This window comes from Lepus europaeus, chromosome 6 (assembly GCF_033115175.1).
Source record: "Lepus europaeus isolate LE1 chromosome 6, mLepTim1.pri, whole genome shotgun sequence".
Classification (NCBI taxonomy): Eukaryota; Metazoa; Chordata; class Mammalia; order Lagomorpha; family Leporidae; genus Lepus; species Lepus europaeus.
In genome coordinates, this window is record NC_084832.1 from 113,083,719 (window position 1) to 113,106,923 (window position 23,205).

A 23,205-nucleotide genomic window follows, 5' to 3' on the forward strand; every position below is an offset into this window, starting at 1 on the left:
GGGTTCCTGCACTTTCTGATTAATCTGTTGGGCTTGCTCTTCCCCAAGATACGTGGATCTGGCTCTCTGGGTTTCTATTGTTATCTGATAAAAACATCACTGTTCCTAAAGGACTTCCTTAATCTATTTTATAATCTCAGCTCTGCTCCTAGGCCCTAGGCACACTCATTTTCTAGCCCATTGCTCTACCCTAAGCTTCTTTATAGTTTTCACATCACTGTGTGTATTCTATGTCCATGCATTTATCTTTCGTGTTCCTGCTTTTGAGTGTAAGAGCCAGGGGAACATAGCTGTATCTTGTTCTGTCCATTGTGCACAGAGCAGTACCTGCCATATAATAGGCATACAATACATGTGTGTTTAATGAAGAAATGATAAAATAGGTTGTGTAGTGTTTATATCCTTATTTGTGTTTTCAGTAAGTAAAATATAATGATTTTCTTGAGAGTAATGCAAAAATAACGGTAGTGCTCGTTCCTCACTGTCGTTACCTCTGTGGTTCATATATAAAATCTTTCACCTCCTCAAAGTGCAGACTAAGAACACGGCCAGAATTCAAACTCAGACACTCTTCTGATTTGTGAACATCCTGGCCACTGTCTCATTAAGCACTGCACCAAATACACAGCCCTGATTTCTACATAAACAAGCAGACAGTAGAAGATATTCCCAGGAGAATGAACACACACACACACACACATGCACACACATTAAAGGAAAATAGTCCACCTACAGAAATATGCTTTCAGTTCTCATTTCTCACGCTATTATTAAAAATATCTCTGCTTGGATAGAACCCCTGTTTCCAGGCTGACTTCTCCATTGCTTCTCCTGTGAACTTTTTAAATTCTGTGTTTGGCAGTAGTTTTGTTTTCTTTGGAACCCAGTACTGTGTAATGCACTGTTAGCTGAAGACTGCGATGTAGAAACTTATTATTAAAAATAAAAGAGAGAGGCCAGAATTTATTCTGTAAGGATGAAAATGACAGTGTCAAAGAAGCTAGGATTTTCAAAATGCTTTACATAACAGATTGTGCTTCTTGTCAAGGAAGTAAGATTTGTTTGCTAGGAAGAAAGTGGGAAATTCTTCTTTTTGCTTGTCTTGGTTAATGGGAGCTGAGAAGGGAGAGGGAGGGTTCCCATTTTTAATAGAATTCCTTCATCAGTGGAAAGATTGTGTTTGCCATGTGTAGGCATAACCTCGCTGACCTCTGTCCCCAGACCTTCTGGTAAGATGCTTGTGAAAATGTCATTACCCTGAAGGGTAATCATAGTTTAATAGCTAAGAGGGTATTTTTTTTAGATGGAGAGAGGCAAACTTTTTTTTCCTTCCGAAGTAACCATGTACTCTTATCAACAAGAATATATTTATTTATTTGAAAGAGTGAGAAGAAGAGAAAGAGAAATTCAAGGATATCTTTCTTCTGCTGGCTCACCCCCAGAATGCCTGCAATAGCCAGGTCTAGGAGCAGAGAATCCCATCCTGGTCTCCCACATGGGTGGCAGGGGTCCAAGTGCTTCGGCTATCTTCTGCTGCCTTCCCAGGAGCAATAGCCGGAAACTGGAGCAGAAGTGGAGCAGCTGGAACTCAAACCAGTGCTATGGCTACTGGAGATGCCAGCATCTCCAGTGGTGGCTTAATCTGGATCCGAAGCATTCCTCTTCCTAAAAGAGTATCATATCATCTTAATAAAATTTCTCATTCGTTTTCCCAGAATTGTCAGGCATTGTTCTGCTCTTCATTTATCTCGAAAGTTTAATTCACCTGTATCAGATTGAAAAAAGAAAAAAAAATGCCATGGTTTCTCCCTGTGTTTTTCATTGTCCATGACTTATTAATGTCTTCTGTCTAGTCCCATGATGATGTCAAATGCCTACTGTGGTCACCTGCAGCTTACCACCAATCCTGTCTATTTGATTGAAAGGATATTTTGAGTTTCTTATTGATGAAACATGAACATCAGTTTTCACTGGACTCTGAAACTCATCAGTTTCACTGTGCGAGCTGTCATTTTTACTGTTTGTAGGAACTGACATTTTTTGTTTGCTGTGATCACTAGTCCAGGCGGTCGGGAAAGGGAAGGCTCTGTGTAGCACTTTGTAAAACATTTCATCAGCCCTCTGCTTTACTAAGAATGCTTACCAGTGACTGAAGCCTTCATTTTATTTTGAATTGTCTGCAATGTTAAATTTAGTTTACCACATCATGGTTGTGTTTTCAAAAAGAATACTGAAAACATCATTCTTACTTTAGTCTTTGGTCCACAGTCTGAGGATGGTGTTTGGATAACAGTATAGTAAACTTTGTGTGCAAATAGGATTGAAATGTAGGGTTCATCCTCACTTCCCAGCTCCTTACTTGCTCTCTTGCCCCCAGCTAATGCCCAGGGTGCTAGAATCAGAGAAAAGAGCCCTGTTACCCTAGCTAGCCCCATCCCCTACACCATCACTGCTTCCTTCTCTGTATTTAAAAATATTACAGAGAATATGCTAATAAACACCAGCCATACAATGCTGAATTAATGAAAACTACATTTTGGCCCAGATTATTTTAATTAAAATTAGAATTTTACTGATTAAGCTGTACTGATTAACTGATTTCCTCACATACAAAGGAAAAAAAATCCTGTTAATTGTGTTTGACACTCTTCTTATTGACTAGAAAACATTCTAGTGTTTCATTTATCAAGTGCAAAGTTAATTGCTTTTTTGTTTAACATCCTATATGGATTCCTGTAGTGCTTTTATTACTTTAACAAGTAGTAGTGGTATCCATTTTAAAATGTTGCCATATTTTTGTTCAACTGATACCTTTCAGTATTTTTATATATAAAAAATCATATAAGCATGGTTTTAATATATAACAATGTGAGAATAGAATAACAGAATTTCTTTACTCTAAATAATTCATGTTGATTTGTTATAAAATGCTACAAAATAAATCTGATACGTAACACATTTGGAATATTATCCTGTTTCATGCCTCAAAAAAGACATTTAGAGAGTAGCTTTTGGAAGGTTTACTTTATAAGCTCTGATTTGAAAATTACAATTGATCTACTCTGTAATATTAAGTGATAACCCAAATGAGCCTATATTTGGAATGTTGTATTTTGTGACTAATAGCAGAAAGCAGTGAGTAGTTAGATGTATATGAAAATATCACGTTGCTTTTCTTTTTTTAATACTGATCTTGGGAAAATGTTAACTTCCTGACTTGCTCTCATTGTTAAATATCCTCTCATGTCAACATATTATCGATTATAATTTGTTTGGGGGATTTATTTAGCTCTTTTTGACTGTGATGCCCACACATAGGATTTACCAAGGTATCCTGACCCTGTTAAACCCATTGGTCAGGAGGAGAATCATCTTAACAGTCAGCATGTTGCAAAGGGCTCTTTTCTGGAGATTGTGATGTTATTTTCCCAGCAGCCTTGTGCTCATGTTCAGTGTCTCTCACTGAAGTTGCCAGAATCAAGCATCTAGTCCCTCTGCTATTCCCATGGCCTCATTCAGGGAGATGATTGAAATGTGTCAAGAATAGATTTGAGAGTTCCAGTGAACAACCAGTTAAGTGTTCCTAATTTGTATGTTTCTACACCATACTGTTCATTTCATGTACTGATTAGTGTTTGTAAACCTTGTTATAGTTAACTTTAAATTAATAAATATTTACTAGGATATGCAATGCCAATAAATCCAAAAATTTTAAAAATGGTTGAGCACTAAAGACATGAATTATGTAAACAGTTTATTTTACACAACTATTATTTTGGCTAATTTACCCAAAGCTGTATATTAGCCAAACTATAAATCATTGCTGTCATTCCAACACTTAAAATATTTGACTATAAGTTATTAAAAATGGGTAGCTTCAAATTATATTGTTGAATTTTTCACTTAGTCCTTCAATTTCTCATGTAATTTTTTATGAAGATTTTCAAAGCAAAAATTTAATTGCAGTGTAGTGTTATTTTCTATATTGTAATTTATTGTTTAACTTATATTTTGTTAGATGCCACATTGGTTAACTCATTGAAATTACTCTATTTTTATATTTTGATGAGCTGATTCAGAGGATATGAATTTGTAAGGATACTGTGTTTGTGTGTGTGTGTGTAGTGTATATATATGTCTCATATGTGAGTATATGTAAATAGATAATGTGACTGTACATGGGTATACATGTATTTGCTGTATAATAGCAATATCCACGCTTACTTTTCTCCCTCACTGCTCACCAAATGTTCAATATTATTAATTCGCTAGTTGATAGGTAGTTGATAGGTACTATTTATACTGAATTTCTTTCACTTCCAGTAAAGTAAAATTTTTCCTATAAGTCCATTGATGATCAGTAATTATTCTTCAAGTTGCTATTATTTGTTCCACAATTTCTACTAAAGTTTTATTTCTGTCAAATGTGGAAGAGCTCTGAATGTACTGAATACATTTTTACCTGTCATTTATTGAAAATGTTTTACCAGTGTGAAATTTATGCAGACTTTATAAAATTTCATTTAACCAAATCAATTGATTCTGTCATAATTAAAAAAAAACTTCATAAATACCTTTTGACTTTCAAATTAAGTTAAATGTTTACTTGGATCTTTATAGTACAGTTTTATCTTAAAAATTTAAATCTTTTTATAAATAGAAGTATTAGTCGTTTTTTATAAGATTAAATTCACATTTTTTCCAAAATAATGTTTTTCATTTGTTAAATGATTCATCAAATACTCATTAATTCTTTATATTTTATTTTTGAGATTTTGCTTATATATGCTTGTGTTTATTTCACTTAATATATCTTAATTTGTTTATATTTTGAATGTTATGCAATTATCCCATAATTTAGGTTATGTTTATTAACATATTTTGATAATAAGCAGTATTTTCATCCTTTGTAATATTTTCTGATTTTATCATATATTTAAGGTATACAACATGGCATTTTGATTTTGTGTGTATAGTGAAATTAATGTCCACAAATAAATAAACATATGCATCATCAAATATAGCCACCTTTCTAGTGTCTATTTCGTTTTGTGATAAGAGTATCTAAAATGAACTTTCTTGGTGAATTTATAGTACCCAACTCAATAATGTTAACTACGGAGCTCCTGCTGTAAGTTAGACCTCTGGATTTACCCCATCGGACACAGCTGATTCATCTATGTTTATTCCCACAAGTGAAATTTATATTATTAATTAAAATAAATACTACCAGCTTTTGACTGAGTTAGACCTACAGCTTTGGGTGGGACTGAGCACCTCATCTCTGTCTAGAGCCAGTCTTCTTAACCAGTAGCATCCGATGTACTGCAGGACAGATTGTCTTTTCTGTATGTGGTTTTCAAACATTTCTTGTTTACAGGGTTATTTTTTTTTTGTTCTTACTACTGTGAATTTGGTCATTAAATCTACTAGGGAGTCATTGCTGTTATAGAAAAACTAATGTATGCAAATATAATTATAGTGCATTTTCCTTGTGCCCTGGCTTGTTCGTTGTTAAGTTATTCCTTGGTTGGTACTCAGCACTGGTGAGAGTACTGAAGAGATGAACAGAGTCAGATTCCTCTGTGATAATATCTCTTATTTCCTTGTTTATTTTCAGTAAATAAATATCCTGCTCTGTAACCAGAGTAGCTCAGGGATAGTGGCAGCCATGATGGTGACATGATAATATTTTCTAGTCTGTTGTTATGAAAAATCTAAATTTTTTGACTTTGTGGGCACATTTCACATTAAGTAGTTTGATTCTTTAAAATGCTCATATTTTTGTGATATTATCAAACTGGATTTAAAAATATTGAAATATTTCAGCCACCTGGTTTTTATCATTTGTGGCAGTAGGTTAAAGTAGACATAAGGGGCCAGCGCCGCAGCTCACTAGGCTAATCTTCCGCCTGCGGCACCAGCACCCCGGGTTCTAGTCCCGGTTGGGGCACTGGATTCTGTCCCGGTTGCTCCTCTTCCAGTCCAGCTCTCTGCTGTGGCCTGGAAAGGCAGTGGAGGATGACCCAAGTGCTTGGGCCCTGCACCTGCATGGGAGACCAGGAGGAAGCACCTGGCTCCTGGCTTCGGATCGGTGCAGCGTGCTGGCCGTAGCAGCCATTTGGGGGGTGAACCAAAGGAAGGAAGACCTTTCTCTCTCTCTCTCACTGTCTAACTCTACCTGTCAAACAAACAAGCAAACAAACAAAAAACCAAACAAACAAAAAAGTAGATATGAGGATTACTTATTATATTTTCCTAATAAACTGGAAGCTTAATAATATGCAAGTAAAACTGTACACAGTTTGACAGCTCTCTGGGGTATTCCTGACAAAGGGAAGGAAAGCAGTTCATTAACAGATTCTTTTTGTCACACGGTGATGATAAAATACCTTCCAAACAACTGAAATAGTAACTATCAAACCAAAAGTTTATTTCTTCAGCTATGTTAATTTATTTTTGAGGGCTCTTTAATATATCACTATCAGAATACAGATTCAACAACCTAATTATTCTTTATAAGAAAGAGTAAAAATATTTGCCATGTGAAACACTGATTAAATTTACCATAGTTCCCATCTTCTTTTTGCAGCTCATGGGGCATTCAGAATGGGACCACAAACGAGGCCTAAGGGGCTCTCAGGTAAGTGTCTTTTCATTTCCTCTTCCATATTTTGTTTCTTAACCTTTGGAGCCATGAGTTTTCTGAAACTCAAGAAATAATAGTAAGTAGAGAGAGGAAGAGGCAAAAAAGTCCTGCCATTTGTTTTTATTTAAGTTAGCTGTAATTAAAGTCTGGGATTCAGATCCCAAGGGAAAAGTTGTGCACTCCTCCTAACATTCCCAGATTGTCTGTGTTGATCTGAAAGTCGAATTTATAATCATTTTGTCTCTGCAGAATACATTTTGATCAGCAACCCACTCTCTTGCTTTTATTTACTTCCTTTGATAATTTTCCATGTATTTTCTTCTTTTCTCTATCTTTCTGCTTTGGGTTAAATATTTTGAAATATAATCAGAGGAAGCTGAACTAATTAGAAGATTTTCTCCCTAAATTAACTGTCTTCATCTAAGGGAAACAGAAAGATGAAAGGACCCATTATTTTTGAAAAGAAACAAATTCTAAACCTTTCTATATTACCAGACTGTTCTCATTGTCTTACTTTATGTCTTAGGCAACAAGAAAAGCTTCCATGACGCATTTATGCTTTTTAATGACCTAATTAGACAATGTGGATTTGTTTTGCTTCCATAATTGCTCTGCCGGACAGAATGAAGGCTAAGTTTACACGAAGGAAATTCTCTCTCTTCCTAGGGCATTTTGTGAGAAAAATAAAAACAATTCATCTCGTAGAAGTGCATGTTTACCTTACTGTAAGCATGCCAAATTAAAAAAAAAAAGTGGAGGGAAATTTTTGTGTCTCCTACTCACGTTTTGTATTTCTCACTAAAAAATGTACAGTGAAAAGAAAGAGTTGAATGCACAATACTGTATTTGAAAGTTCATTGTGAAGTACAAGCTTTACCCAAGTGTTTCACAAACCTTATGTCTACCTATGATATCACTAAGTTGGTGTGGATGACTATTTAATTTGGGTCACTGGGAAAATCAAGTCAAGGGGAGGTTTCAGTTGAGATTTTAATAGCTATGATTTTGTTTGGTTCAATGTTGGTTTGGGTAGTAAATAACATAGCCAGTACAGTTACATTAGGATTATCCAAAAAAAATGTATGCCTTACTGTTTTCCTTCTTACCTCTACTTGTCCATTTTCTCCATCTCCATCTCTCTCTCTCTCTCTCTCTCTCTCTCTCTCTCTGTATCTACAATATTTTATATCAGAATTCCAAGCACGGTTAGTAATGAGAGGTAAATTTAAGACAAGGTAAATTCTTTGCAATTCTAAACCAATAAAAAAGTAGAGATGAACACAAAAAAACCTAGAGTTTCTAATTACTATCCCTTAAGACATTTTGACGTTAAAAAAACACAAGACAAATTGTTGGACATTTCCTTACCAAGTAATGTAGTATACTGGAGTGCTGACTTCAAAATATTCATGGTAGAATTGAATTGAAACATATTTATTTTGATGCAGAAAGATTGAAATCCATGCATAGCCTTTTCATAACACATATTTCCATGAACTTTTGGAGACCCTTCATGTATTTATACACACAGACACACACACACACACACACACATATATATATATATTTAAAATGTTGTTTTATTTCCCCCAGTGGTCTACTTTGTAATAATTTATCTTTAGGTAGAGATTGCTCACTCTGTCAGTATAAATTTTAAAAAGTCTCATAGAAGTACAATTATTTGAATTAAATTTAAATGCCAAAAACAAGCAATATTATAAAAATTTCAAATTTTGCATATAGCTAGACAGCTTCAGAATTCCACATAAACATACACAAATTTTTATAAATATCTTGATTATATTTGAAGGCTTCCAGTGGTTCTGAAAAGCAAAGGATATTGAAAATGCATGCATGAATAAATGTTTGAGCATCAGGGTCTTTCCTGATATTTCATTTGGCAGAATAACTACTATGAAAGTGGTATGTGTAGTCCCACTGTTTTCTTAAACTCAGATAAAAACTGTCAGAGCAAAAAGAAAAACCAAAAAACTATATACATTTAAAAAATGAAAAACATTTCAACTACCAAAAATTTATTTAGGAGCCAGTGTTTGGCTCAACAGTTGAGATGCCCACATCCCATGTCATGGCATTCCTGGGTTCAAGTCCCAGCTCATTTTTTGACTCCAGCTTCCTGCTCATTCAGAATCTGGGAAACAGTGAGTAATGGCTCAAATACTTGGGTCCTTTCATCCTGGATTGAATTGTTGCTGGCTCCTGGCTTCCGCCTGGCCTGGCCCTGGCTCTTGTGAGCATTTAGGGAGTGAACCAGAGAATAGGAACTCTCTTTGTCTGTCTCTGTCTTTCTCTGTCTCTCTTCCCTCTCAAATTTAAAAAGAAAGTTGCTTTGGAGAAAATGTTCATAAATTGGGTAGGCATTAATTAATAGCCTCCTATCTAATGTCACTTTTCCACTGGGGGGAAAATATTGTATTTTTGTTTCTCATCCTTGAACCTTCTTATTTTGCCATCATTTCCTTGGATCATGTCTAAAGCCTTTCAGTCAAAGGGAATTTCAGATACATGAACACAGATCTCTTAATATGTTACTAATACTCCAAAGCCTCTCTCAAATCTCAGTGCAGTTTAGGGTGTGTTTTGGAGCACTTCCTACGTGGACAGCTCTGTGGTAGTTCTCACTCTGAAGAAAAAGTGAATGTCAAGATCACTGCTTTCCAACAACTCACACAAACACACAAACAGTACTTGCATGTGTAATTCACATTTAAGACAGACTGGTAGATGCAATATTAAATATATAAACAAACTGCAATTGGATTTATGTGGGAGAGAATATTTCCCTATAGTGGAACTAGAAAATAATTCATAGAAATGATGATATCTGAGGTGAGTCGTTAACAATGGATGAGCTTCCAAAAGTGCAGAGAGGAAAGGAGGATGAAAAGGCTAATAAAATCCTGAAATGGGCAGAGTGTGGGGCATATTCGGAAGTGTATGAATTTTCTTTTAAACACGTCCTGGGTGGGAGCTGTTGCAGGAACTGCTGAGAAGGAATTAGGGAATGCTATGATTTGGGATGGAATAGATAGAAGGAGGAGGAAAGGAGTCAGGTGTGAAACAGACTCAGGAGAATTGGTGTCATTAACACAGAGCACTTCAGAGAGCAGTTCATGAAGTCAGTGTTAGTCCAGTAAAGTGAGAAGATGACATTTGAAGAAAATACTTGAGGGGCCCTTCTCGGCTCTGTGACCAGATTAGAGCAAAAGATGTCAAGCTGGCAATGCTGATCATGCCTGTGATGACTGATCAACACCAAGAGATAGCCTCCCAGAAGAAGAATACTAAAAGAAAATCAGAGTATTCCAGGAGAATACTCCCTGGAAGGGCTGGGGGAAGCAGGAGAGGGAGTCAGTGCATACACCTGGTCTCATGGAGGACCAGTTGGTAGGAAAATAATTCAGAATCAAAAGTTAGATACTGAATGGGGCAGTCATTTGCACAGCAGTTAAGACACCACTTGGAATGCCCTTAGCCTCTATTGGCGTGCCTATGCTATTGGAGTGTTCAAGTCCCAGTACGATTTTCAATTCTAGTCTCCTACTAACGGGCACCCTGAGAAGCAGCATGGGCTTTGGTTATGGCACATGGGCTTTGGTTATGGCACATGGGCTTTGGTCCTGCCACCTACATGGAGGTGTCCCAGACTGAGTTTCCACTTCTCATCTTTGGTCTATTCTGGCCCTGGCTGTTGCAGGCATTTGTGGAGTGAACCAGCAAATGGAAATCTCTATTTCGTGTGTGTGTGTTTGTGTGTATGTGTATGTATGTTTATGCATGGGTGCAGTGTGCCATCAGGTTACTCCAAGAAGAGCATTCAGCTACAGTGTCAACAAAAATGAAAACCTTAAAAAACACTAGGAGAGTATCAGAGAACTTGAGGAATGCAGTTTTGATAAAGAAGGACCCATGGAAAACAGAGTATGGGAACTGGCAAGAGAAGAGTGTAACACAGTAGGATGTGCTGCTGGAGAAGCTGTTTTAAAAGACAGGTTTGTGGGAAGTGGTGGCAGCAGAATTGAGTGAAGTTGAGTGAGTGAGTGAGTGAAACTTTTTTATGCCAAGGGGAGGTATGTGTCTTAATAATTACTTGCAGATGAAAACAATCATACTGGAAAATAAAGCACTGCAAATTCTCCTGCATGCGTTGATTGAGGACTGAGAAAATGGTGCAATGCAGGGAAGAGAATATACTCAGTTGCAGAATGGTCCTTGTGGCATCTGTTTATGTCTTTTCCTAACAGACACCTGACCTTCCTTCATCCCTACCACTTAGGTTATTTCAAAAAAGTAATCTTATTCTCAAATGTACTACTGGATCAATGTACCTGGAGAAACTCTGTCAAGAAAGTAAAACTATTGGTATGAGAATAAGAGAGAAGCAGTATTGACAAAAATGGAAACATACTGGGAATTTAGTGATTCCTGTTTTCTGAGAGTGCATAAAGTTCTGCACATAATGATGGACAACCTAACTCTAGAAAACACACGTAATGTGGCTTTGGGTCTGTAATAGGACTTCATAAAATTCACGATAAATTCATATTATGAAAAAACTATGCATGGTAACACCAGCATCCCATATAGGAGTTCAACTATGAAGTCCTGGCTACTTGGCTTCCAATTCACCTTCCCACTACTGTACCTGGAAAGGCAGTGGGTGATGACCAGAGTGCTTGGGCCCCTGTCACCCATGTAGAAGACCAAGATGGAGTTCATGGCTCCTGTCTTTGGCCTGACTCACACCTAGCTGTTGCAGGTATTTGGGTAGTAAACCAACATATCGCTCTGTCTCTTCATCTGTCTGTCATTCAGCCTTACAAATAAATAAATCTGAAAACAAAACATGAATATATGTCAGGTCCTTTCTTAGCTTTTGTGGAATCAAAACTGAACAAAACTTTCTCTTTACATCACACAGTTGCCAGACAACTTTGGCAACAAAGAGTTTTATCTAATGTCAACCTCCATTATTACCTGGGGAGAATTAGTCTCTCCTGGCTTTTCCCTGAGATGCTTAATAGATAAGGGATTTAACCAAATTTCCCTTCATCATCCCACATTATATCATGTGTAACACTTTTGAGAAAGTGTATCCTCTCTAACAAATACTTGCATATAGAAAAATATCTGTCTTGCTTTGAGTCAATTCCAACACTTAATTCCCTGTGACTCAACTCAGCACAGTTTCACTCAAGTTGACTTGACTTTATGTTCAAGAAATTTGTCAGCTCACTCTTAACGTTCTGGCTGGCTTTTCTCCCTTTGTCCTCCCTATCTTTTAAAAAATACCTTCTCTCAAATAGTAGATCATCTAAATATAGGAAAGATGCTAAGTGATAAACTTCCAGCAGCCTGCAGCACTCTGTCTTTCTGGCTGTGTTCCCAGTAATAGCAAATGAAATCTGCGGATGGAATTCTCACAAGGCAATCCATGTTGTTATTTTTTCCTTAAATTCTGGAAGAAAAGTTTCCAGTGGGAAGTTGCCATCCTTTGAAAAAGTTACAAGTAGGAGGAGGGGGTTCCAGAGAGCCTAGAATTTACTTAACACTTAGTAGAGGGTACCTAATAGAAACAATTAGTTACCTTGGTGGATTTTTGAACTTCTAAATATTTTAATATACTGGGAACCAGCAAGGCTTTATTTATCAATAAAGACTAGCAGGTTCTTCACTCGTTTAGTTTGTTATTGATGTCTTATTACCAGCAACTTGACCTAAGATTATTTACAGGAGGAACAGCTGCTGTGTGAACCATCTAGCCTTGAAATGATTGAAGTCTTTGTTTGGATAATGAATGGCTGATTTGTGTGTTCCTCAATGATTGAAGTATTGCACACACAGTACAGGAAAAGAGCCAAATAATCTGGTGAAACAAAAAGTTATTAAACACACAAGACTATCAGTACATTTAAAAGTGACCTGCAGTGAATTTAGTATCATGTCTTAAATTGTCTATCAACTATTGGAGGCTCTAGACTATGACAATTCTATTCCAAGAAGCAACTCCTTGGAGCACTTATCTGTCACAGCACGTTTTAAGTCTCATGGATGATTTGGGGGGGGGGGGAGTCATGGGCTTTAATTTTTAATTTCCCTGGGTATTGAAGAAAATCAATCTGTTACTGATGGCTCTTGAAGTCATTTAATGGAATCATTTGCCTATCAATGTCCAACTCAGTGACAGGCAAGTTCTTTTCTGGGTTAAATATTTTTTATTTTGAAAAGAGGATGTAAAGAGTAATTTAAGTGCTTTCCAGACTTCTCTGTAGTAATTACATATAAATTTATTAATGTTAGATCTGTTTAATTTGTTTTAGACAGATGACCAGACATATTCCCCAGGAATTTACTTCCAGGGGTTACTGTGACTAGATTGGGAATCCATTATTAGATCTCCCAAATGTCCAATGTGTTACCAAGGAATATTTTATGTTCTATATAGAGCTAGCTGCCAGGGTAATTGTTTTCTGCAAATGTAATGTCTTTTACCTGTACTTCTTCCTATTTCATCACTTCTTTGTATATTAACATAGCCATTGTCAGTACCATTTTAGAAATTACTCCAATCAGGCCGGCGCCGTGGCTCAACAGGCTAATCCTCCGCCTTGCGGCGCCAGCACACCAGGTTCTAGTCCCAGTTGGGGCGCCGGATTCTGTCCCGCTTGTTCCTCTTCCAGGCCAGTTCTCTGCTGTGGCCAGGGAGTGCAGTGGAGGATGGCCCAAGTGCTTGGGCCCTGCACCCCATGGGAGACCAGGAGAAGCACCTGGCTCCTGCCATCGGATCAGCGCGGTGTGCCGGCCGCGGCGGCCATTGGAGGGTGAACCAACGGCAAAGGAAGACCTTTCTCTCTGTCTCTCTCTCACTGTCCACTCTGCCTGTCCAAAAAAAAAAAAAAATTACTCCAATCATTGATTCACATTGGACACTTTGTTTTGTTTTGAGGAAAGGGGATAGTTTGGTGTTGTAAACTCTGTTTCAATAGACAGGGACCACATGACAAACATTTGCATGGGTCCCATGCATCATGGAGGTGGCCTTGTGATCTCATGCAGTGGTGACCAGAAGAGAGACTATATCTGTCTTCCCCATTAGATCTTCCTTTAGACATCTTAAAGTTAGCCTTGAGCCAGTCTACACTGTGAGGGAATCTGTTTTTACTTTTCCCCCACTCTGTGAAATGGCTTTTATCAAGCTGCAGTTGAATGTTGTGTCTTTAATTTGCACTGGCAAACTTCATAAGACACAGTCTTAGAACATTTGTCCTGGCGGGGCTGTTGTTGACAATGTCCACAGCATCAAGAGGATGCAGAGACATGTCTCTTTGTCCTCTGAGAAGGGAAAATAGGATTGCTGTTTAACCACTGAACCCACAATTTTATAGCTTCCCTAGCATCCCTCATCTCTAGTGCACCAGATGCCAGAAAGCCCCAGCCTCCAGTTGTGATAATGAAAAATGTCTTCAGACATTGTCAGTGCCCCCTGGGAGGCAAAGTTTTCTGTAATTGAATCCCTGAGGTCACAGCATATCCTCCTCACTGTGCATATAGAAGACATTAAAAATCGCTTAATTCCTTTTGACACTTCCTACAGGAAAATGGAATAATGCTTCCTCCAGCATTTGTGCTTCCAGGCTTTGAGGTTCCGTCTTTAATTCTATGAAACAACAATTTTCAAGAACATCTTAATTTGCCTGTGAGGCACTTTGCTCTCAGTAAAATCCTGTCCTGAAACACTAGTTGGGGAAGATATACCTGTTCCACACTTCGGTGTTGGAAGGATTTGCTGGAGCAGCTGCTGAGAGAGTGTGGTTCTTTCCATGTGGACATTTCTGGAACATGTGTTTTTGGTGAGCTGATGGATGACCTTGACTAAGTCACTCTTTGTTAATGGTCCTGGTCTCTTTCAAAGAGCATTGATGAACAGGAATCAAACAAGTCTACAGAAATGAAAGGGAAAATTGCCACTGGCAATTATGCTTTTATTCTCCCCCTGTGTTTATAGATTAGGAGACATGATGTTTAGTACATATTGAATGACCTCCTTATTCTGAGGTCTGTGGACAATATTCACATGTACACTGCTTTATGTTTGTGTTGTCTGATCACAACCTAGTGGTACTTTATATGCGGCAAAGCTAAGTAAGGAAATAAGCAATAGTTAGTAATAGGTGTTTGTCTATAGGACCTATAGCAGTTTATGTAATAGTTAAATTTAATTATGTAAAAGCATATTCTGAAAGATATTTTAAGCCCCAGATGAGTTATGCATGTTTTATAATTGTGGTTTTATATTATTTTTCTACCAGTTACCTTTTTTAAAAAGATTTATTTACTTGAAAGAGTTACAGAGATAGAAAGAGAAAGAGAGGAAGAAAGAAAGAGAGAAGGATATCTTCCATCTGCTGGTTCACTCCCCAATGACCAAGGATGGGACAAGCCAAAGTCAGGAGCCAGAAGCTTCTTCCAGGTCTCTCAGTTGGGTAGCAGTGACCCAAACAGTTGAACCACCTTGTGCTGCTTTTCCCAGATTGTTAGCAGGGAGCCCGTTCACAAGTGGAGCATCGGGGACATGAACTGGTGCCATTACGGGATCCCAGAATCACAGGTGGTGGCCTTACCAACTATGCCACAACACCAACCCCCACCAGATATCTTGATGTACGCATTAAGATTTAACTAATTAATATAAATGTTTCACCTTTTAGATTCCTAAAATGTAATTTATACATCCTGGAAACTAATTTTACAGCTCTAAAAAAGTGCCTTCCACTTAATACACTAACAAAAGAACAATATGCTAACGTGAGAACAGTTAATTTTATCTGTGTATGCAGTGTCTGACAAAGGGAAATAATTTTGATAGCCTGCTGGGTGATTTTATGCTTTCTATGGCATAGAGTAAGATCTTGTTTTTCATCAGTTGTGAAAACAGGAGAAAAGTTTTGGTGGTGGATGTTTGAGCATTTCTCTATGTATGGCTAAAACTGATGCAAAAAATGTGCCAAATGTAATAATATTTTTGTAGAAGGTAAGAATTTAAGACTAGAATATTTTGAGTAGAACAAACCATCACAAGAGAGGTAGACAGAGTGGGATGAGGTGAAGAACATCATGTGACAGAGGTCAGGTAACAGGAGAGGGTGAATTAAAGCAAAGGAACTAGAAACTGATTATGGCAGATGAGGTAAATGGTTGGTCTTTTAAGATGAATGGCAACATCTGTTTTGTGATAGCATCAGAAAAAAGATCAAGATACAAGTTTTTTAGTAAATTCTTGGTACAATTTCTAAAAATTTAGAGAGAGTGAATGTTTTCTATTAGATTTCTTTTTAATGCATATCCAGGTTATATTTTTAACAAAATGTTTTGAGTAATATTAAATGTTATTTATAGTATAAGAGTTTTTTTATCCACATTCCAGTGAATAAACTGAGACTTAATAGAATCCACCCCCCTCCCCAAGATTTTATGTTGCCATCAATAGTACTGATTGTTAAATAAGTGTTACCTTGCAGAACAAAGATTGTGTAGCAATTTGGTTCTCAGAATTGAATGGTTTTAGCATTTTATGTAGAATGCAGTCTTGTGTGAACATAAACAAATTCAGGAAACTGGGGCTAATAATTACAAGGGAAAAACAAAAAAACAGGGAATGACATAAGGTGTTATAGAACGGAAATTATCTTAAAAGTCATAAAAATGAAACCACTTGTCAGGTTTGAATTTTTGGATCATGGGAGGTCTTTGTTTTAGTTTCTGTCTTTTTTGTTTGCTTTGGTTTTATGGCTATTGGTTATGCCATGATCAATTCCTGGAAAACTCTGCATGTTACCAGTTAAAGTTTATTCCTATTGGAAGCCTGCAGGTTATCACAATTGAACTAAAATAGTTTGCGGAATTCTGTGATCCTGTGTTTATATTCTTCTGGGTGACAGTTCACACTTGGATCTCTGCAAGGGTTTCCATTTTAGAATTTTGTAACCAAGTTCTTTTTTCAAGTCACTTTAATCTTGAGTTTAGAGAAATTTGTTTACACAGTACCAGTGGTAGACACTTAAAAGAGCAATTTAATAAAAAAAAAAAAAAGTTTTGGAGGAAGAGTCTCCGAGAAGATTCTGGGCGAGGTGAAAAAATGGAGTAGAAATTTTAAAAGTAAACCAGTGTGATCAGTCAGGGAGGAGGAGGAAGTGCAAACAGATGTAAAAGCTCTAGTTCTCAGAAAGAAGTTGTCAGCTGGAGGTGATGCAGAAGAGAGTTGGGAAGGCAGAGAGTGGTAAAAATAGGAAATACTCTTCAATGAAGCAAGAGGATAGCATGACCACTGCAGCTACACTGTGAAGTTTGGAAATGCATAAAAGCCCTTGGATTCTGAGAACAGTGATTTGGGATGTGGTAAACCCCATTTTACTGCTCATTGGCCCTAGTCAGGATAATGGTGGTTTGGTGCCATAACTTCTCGATAGTTCTCTTTTGTTATCTTTGAAAACAGTAGTACAGCACAGGTTTATTGTATTTGCAGCCTTTGTATAATTTTCTAAAATGTTGTTTATTATTTGTGAAAGAGATCAGAAGAGGAGAGTTAGTGCTCCCATCTGTTGGCTCACTCCTCAGGTGCCCTCATTGGCTGAGGCTGAGCCAGTGCCGAAGTTGGGAGCCAGGAACTCAGTCCAGGTCTCTCACATGGGTGGCAGTAACCCAGTTACTTGAGCCAATCCTGTTGCCTCCAGGGTGAGCATTATCAGGAAGCTGGAGTCCGGAGTAGAGCTAGTTACTGAACTCAGGTACTCTAATATGGGGGTGTGGGGGGCTTAACTGGAATCTTAACCAAGTTAAATGCCCTCTCCTGATTTTTTTTTAAGTATTCCAATTCATCATATAAGTTTCTGAATTCTAATCCTAGGACAATTTTTTTAGTTTCCTTTTTGATGTAGAAATACGTATTTTGTTAAATAGCATTAATCTAGCAATCAGTCTTATTTCATACTGATTGTGACAACCCAGTACCTAATGAATATTTTTAATAAACATTTGTGAAATAAATGAAAGCATGTTACAGTTTATAAACCCATTGTGTAACATATTCAAGTAAGGTTTGCTAAACCAGAGTGTCTTGCAGAAATTTTTGTTAATCCATAATAAACTAGCAGCCTCGTAAGATTCGATGACATTATTTGTAAGGCATGAATAATAAGGCCAAGAGCTTTTTGTTTAATTTGTGATTCCTCTGGAGTCTGTGGTTCTAAAGCATTCAGGTAAATTGAGATTCTCTCACCTCCATATCAGTATACCAAGAACTTGCATTATCGCTAAGTTCTTGTCTTGTTAGCATTGATTCAGGAGAAGATAGCATTTAAATACCTGTTTTCTTCATATAGGAACATGCATTCTTCTCAAAGTGTGTACCCATCCCTCCCTTTCCCTCTTCTCCCTTTGCGCTTATCATGTGGAATTTGTAAGGGCAAGAGTCATCCTGTCCCATGTAGCTCAGGGACCTGAAATTTACATAAGGACTTTAATAGAAACTTATGACACATGATGTGACCAGATTTTTCACTATTTTTTGCTGTTTATTTGGCTGAAAATCAATGGAACAAACTGAACTTGGCATTGCTATTTCTGTTCAAAAAGAAGAAAAATATATAATTTTACTATTTCTTATGATTTGGTCTTGGCACCGTAGCTTTTGTTTATGGAAAAAGGCAGGAGAGGAAAAAGCATTATTTTAACGTCACATGATAAACAATCATGCCAAACTGAAATCTCCTTAAAAGGTATTTATTTTTTCTTATTATTCATAGAAAATTGCTAGTAACTTAACCCAAGTTTGAGACAAGAAATAATGCTAATACCTTCTTTCAACAGCAGCATAGGTTTAACTACATCACTAAGGTTACCACTTTATCGGGACAGTCTGTTAGAATTTAACCACTTTCTGTCTGTGCTTATGCATGAGACAAACCATTCACTGTATTTCTGATATTATTTCCTATAGATGTAAGTTTTGGCATAAAGAAAAATCATTGATATTTACCTTTAATAAGAATGGTAGCCACCCTTTTTTTGTCACACTCCTTTATAGTGCTTTATGGACAAGATGTTCTAATTTAAAGCAGTGATTTTTATCTGAAGTTTATTCCCACAGGTTATTATTAAGGAAAAATAGTAAAGCAAAGCCAGTTCTTAATAGAGGATATTCTGTCTTCATTACTTTATGCATTGATAATAATGAAAATCATTGAAGGAAATGAACATTTTTCCCTTAACAGTGAATGAGGGGTTTTTAAGAAGGATATGGAATATGCATATTATGAAAAAGCTATACAGGATTTCAAAATTTATTGCACCAAAATAAGTTATATTTTAATTCTATTTTCTATTAATGTTTTGAAGTTCCCTTGCATGTCACCTGCTATGTATATAGCTAAAATGCAGGAGAGGCTCCTAGAGGTTATATTAGAAACCAAATACTTGAGGTTTGTTTTTTTCTTTTACTGTGCAATGTTTAAACATAAGGCAAAATTTAGTGAAGACTGTACAAAAATCATGTAAATTTAAATTTATTTCACTATGTTTACTTTGTGTGGATTCAGAAAATATGGAAAAATTAGCATAGAAAATAATATGGAACAATTAATTTTTCAAGGAGATAGTAAAAATGGCTTGATTTTTAGTTTTTTATGCTGACATGTTGATAAATACAAGCATTTATACAAGTAACACCTGCTTTTAATACCATCTGGAAAAAAACATATGACTACTGTATTAGTGTATGTGTATATGTGTATGTATATATTTATATATAAAATGCATGAGTAGCCATAAGCATGGTCCATATTAGAAATAAAACCATTATCTCTTTAAGAAAAAATACTAGAAATTTTATTAGAATTAATCATTCTTTTTGAAATAGTGCTGCTAACCACACTTAAAGTTTTTTAATGACATTTTTTAAAAAAATCCCTATAGCAGCCACCAGATCAGCTTATTAAAATCAGTTTCATTTTAAAGAGAATCTAAAACTTTTTTAAAATTAGAAAATCAGTATCATATTGTTAATTGTCTTCTTTTGAAGATTATTTTCAAGGCATAGTGATAGAGAGAGGAAGAGACAGAAAGAGAAAGAGATTTTCCAATAATTGGTTCACTCCCCAAATTGCGGCAGTGGTCAGGACTGGGCCAGGCTGAAACCAAGAGCCAGGAACTCTATCAGGTCTCCCATGTGGATGGGATGTATTATCTTCTTACTTAGTACTTGTTAATACATTGTGTGTGTGTGTGTGTGTTATAATGTTATATTTTAACAGCTTGAAGGACAATTGTATTTATATTTCTTTATTTTTCAGAAAATAGGGTTAGAGAATATATTAATCTCTTCTTTCATGATCCCATAAGGATCATCACATTTGCACACATAATAGTTTTTGCAGAATAAAATCACAAGACAAGATAAGGACTGCAAAACTCATTAAGGCATCACTTGTTTATTATTTTTATCAATGACTAATACAGACAAAAATGGGTATTTATATACCTGAATTAAAAAGTAGGATTGCAGTTAATGTGTGAATGGTAATTAGGATTTTCTCATTAAGCTCTGGTTAGAATGCAGTTAAACAAGATTAAATTGAAGAGGAGGTAATAAAATTTTATACTCAATTTAATAAAGTTACAAGATAGAAAGTACCTGTATGTCTGTAAGTCAATGAAGAAATGAAAAGTAAGGTTTAAAGATTTGAGTTCATTTCAAGCCCAGTACAATGTAGTTTTTCTTTTTTTAAAAAAACTTTTATTTAATAAATATAAATTTTGAAAGTACAACTTTTGGATTATAGTGGCTTTTCCCCCCGTAACTTCCTTTCCACCCACAACCAACCCGTCTCCCACTCCCTCTCCTATCCCATTCTTCATCAAGATTCATTTTCAATTATCTTTATATACAGAAGATCAACTTAGTATATACTAAGTAAAGATTTCAACATTTGCACCCACACAGATACACAAAATATAAAGTACTGTTTGAGTACTAGTTTTACCATTAATTTGCATAATACAACACATTAAGGACTGAGATCCTACGTGGGGAGTGGGGAGTAAGTGCATAGTGACTCCTGTTGTTGATTTAACAATTGAAACTCTGATTTATGATGTTAGTAATCACTCAAGGCTCTTGTCATGAGCTGCCAAGGCTATGAAAGCCTCTTGAGTTCACAAAGTCCGACCTTATTTAGACCAGGCCATAATCGAAGTGGAAGTTCTCTCCTCCCTTCAGAGAAAGGTACCTCCTTCTCTGATGGCCTGTTCTCTCCACTGGAATCTCACTCACAGATATCTTTCATTTAGGTTTTTTTTTTTTTTTTTTTTTTTTTGCCACAGTGTCTTGGCTTTGCATGCCTGTTCTAATAGGAAGTGTCACCTTGGACTTCATCCCCAGTGGTAGTTACGGCACATGGAGCAGAAGTATTAATCCAGGAAGATCTGCACCAGCCAGATGCACCCTGCCACACTGCATTCAGTTCTGATGCAACAGTTCAAGCAAGATGTTAAAAAGCTAAGGCACTCAAGTAGACAACCAGTGTGCCCAGAAATGAAGTGTACGTGGTAGAGGTTTAGCTTACTTAAGAGAATTTGTGATGATAGCTAGCAATGGGAATGCCCTGTGCTCTCTTGAGTTAGCAAAAGTGTTAGAATATAGAAGAGGAATGAGTTTTTTTGTATTGTCCCTAAGATACCATTTGGACAAATGAATAGAACACAAGGGTAGTTAGATGTTGGTTAAATACAAGAAAGATTTCTGGCCATTAAAACTGATTTTGAAACAAATAAGGTAGTGGTTTTTCCTGAATATAATATTGTGTGACTTTTTGCATTGAAAGTCTTCTATTAGAAGAGATGAGCTATCTTCATAATCTTCATAAGGGTGCATTTTCTTATTGTTTGTGAACAACAATGAACAGCCCAGGTTGTTAAAATCATAGTCTCCTAAGTTAGTGTGCACCTAATGCGTCTCTCACTAGTGTGCTGCCATGAGGAGACCTGTAACTGTGCCTTCATTCAATGGATATTTTCAAATTTAGGCAAATGATGCGTGTTAAGTTTGTATCTAGACTATGGTCTGTACAGAGTAGAATCAAGTCACCTCTTTTTATCTGTGGGAAATACATGTGTGAGACTGGCTATTCTAGAACGCTGCATGTATTATTAGTGTGCATACCTGTGTGTGGTAAAAGTTTATTTATTAGCTAAGCATTGTAAGAGATGAACAACAATAACTAATAATAAAATAGAATGATTATGGCAGCATACCAGAATAAAAGTTACCTAAACATGGTCAAGAGAGAAAGTCAAGATAGACACTAATATTTTAGACCACGGAAGGTTCTAGCTAACTAAAATCACAGACTATAAAACTGCAGATAAGGAGGGACCACTCTAGGCAGTTCCCCTTGGGGGACTATTTTTATGCACTTAGTCCTGCAGAGTAGCACTATCCATTCAGTATCGTCTATGGAGCTTACCTGAAATTATGATGAACAAGATTTTATTTTTTTATTTATAGTTAATTAATTTGTTGATTAATTAATTGAAAGGCAGAGAAAGACAGAAGATCTCTTATCCATTGGTTCACTCTCCAAATAGCTGCCACAGCCCAGGCTTAGCTAGGCTGAAGCCAGTAACTGAGATTTCAATCCAAGTCTTTCACATGGATTGCAAGGATGCAAGAGCTTGAGCCACCATCTGCTTCCTCCAATAGTTTGCGTTAGCAGGAAACTGGTATTAGGAATTGAGCCAGGCCTTGGATCCAGGCATTGCAGTATGGGATACAGGCATCGCTAGTGGTGCCTGTCCCAGTGATGAACAAGGGTTTAGAGGGAGCTAGGAAATCTTCATTTTCAGAAGCTTTCCAGGCAATCAGAAGAGTGTTCATGGCACTAAACCATTAACCTAAAGGTAATGCTTTGTGTGATGACTGGATTTCAGTCCCTAAAGAAGTCTGTTTTGTATTACTTCTGCCTGAAATTCAGAGTCAAATTTATTTGTGACATGATGCTTGTCAATCCGCAGATTATGATAGCATGCAGTTTAGATTAATACCAGGCATTGGCTCATTAAGTGGATGAAAGATGATGAGATTTACATTAGATTAGGGGAAGAGGACAAAACAATGAGTGTGGTAGTATAGAGTTGAAAGACAAGGAAACAACCTTAAGGATTGAAATGGATTTCTCACCTCACAGCCTGCCACCCCAAAACAATGTACCACATGACTCCAAGGAGAACCACTCACACTGTAATCTACAAGGATGGTACCCCTGCCGCCAGAGTTGTACATGCACAACACCCACAGCTGCACACATAACCCTTTCTAGCACTTTAAATCTTCCTCTGCACTTAGAACAGAATGACTATTCCAGAACCATAAGTTGATCACATCGCTCTGATTCGCTCTCAGGAAAAAGACGCTTGTGTTATTTTCTGACTTCTGGCTTTCCTGCGGACGTCTTTAGGTCAGCTCTTCTGTACTCTACATCATG

General features: G+C 36.7%; 1 protein-coding gene across 3 annotated transcripts in view; it reads left to right on the plus strand.

The window, feature by feature from the left end:
• The window catches only part of PDE3A (phosphodiesterase 3A), a 316,217-nt gene that overhangs the window by 179,014 nt on the left and 113,998 nt on the right, over positions 1 to 23,205 (plus strand). For all 3 annotated transcript variants that reach the window (XM_062194905.1, XM_062194906.1, XM_062194907.1), the window contains exon 2: positions 6,593 to 6,643. In XM_062194905.1, the coding sequence (XP_062050889.1) occupies positions 6,593 to 6,643 (51 nt within the window). The remainder of the gene's footprint in view (positions 1 to 6,592; positions 6,644 to 23,205) is intronic.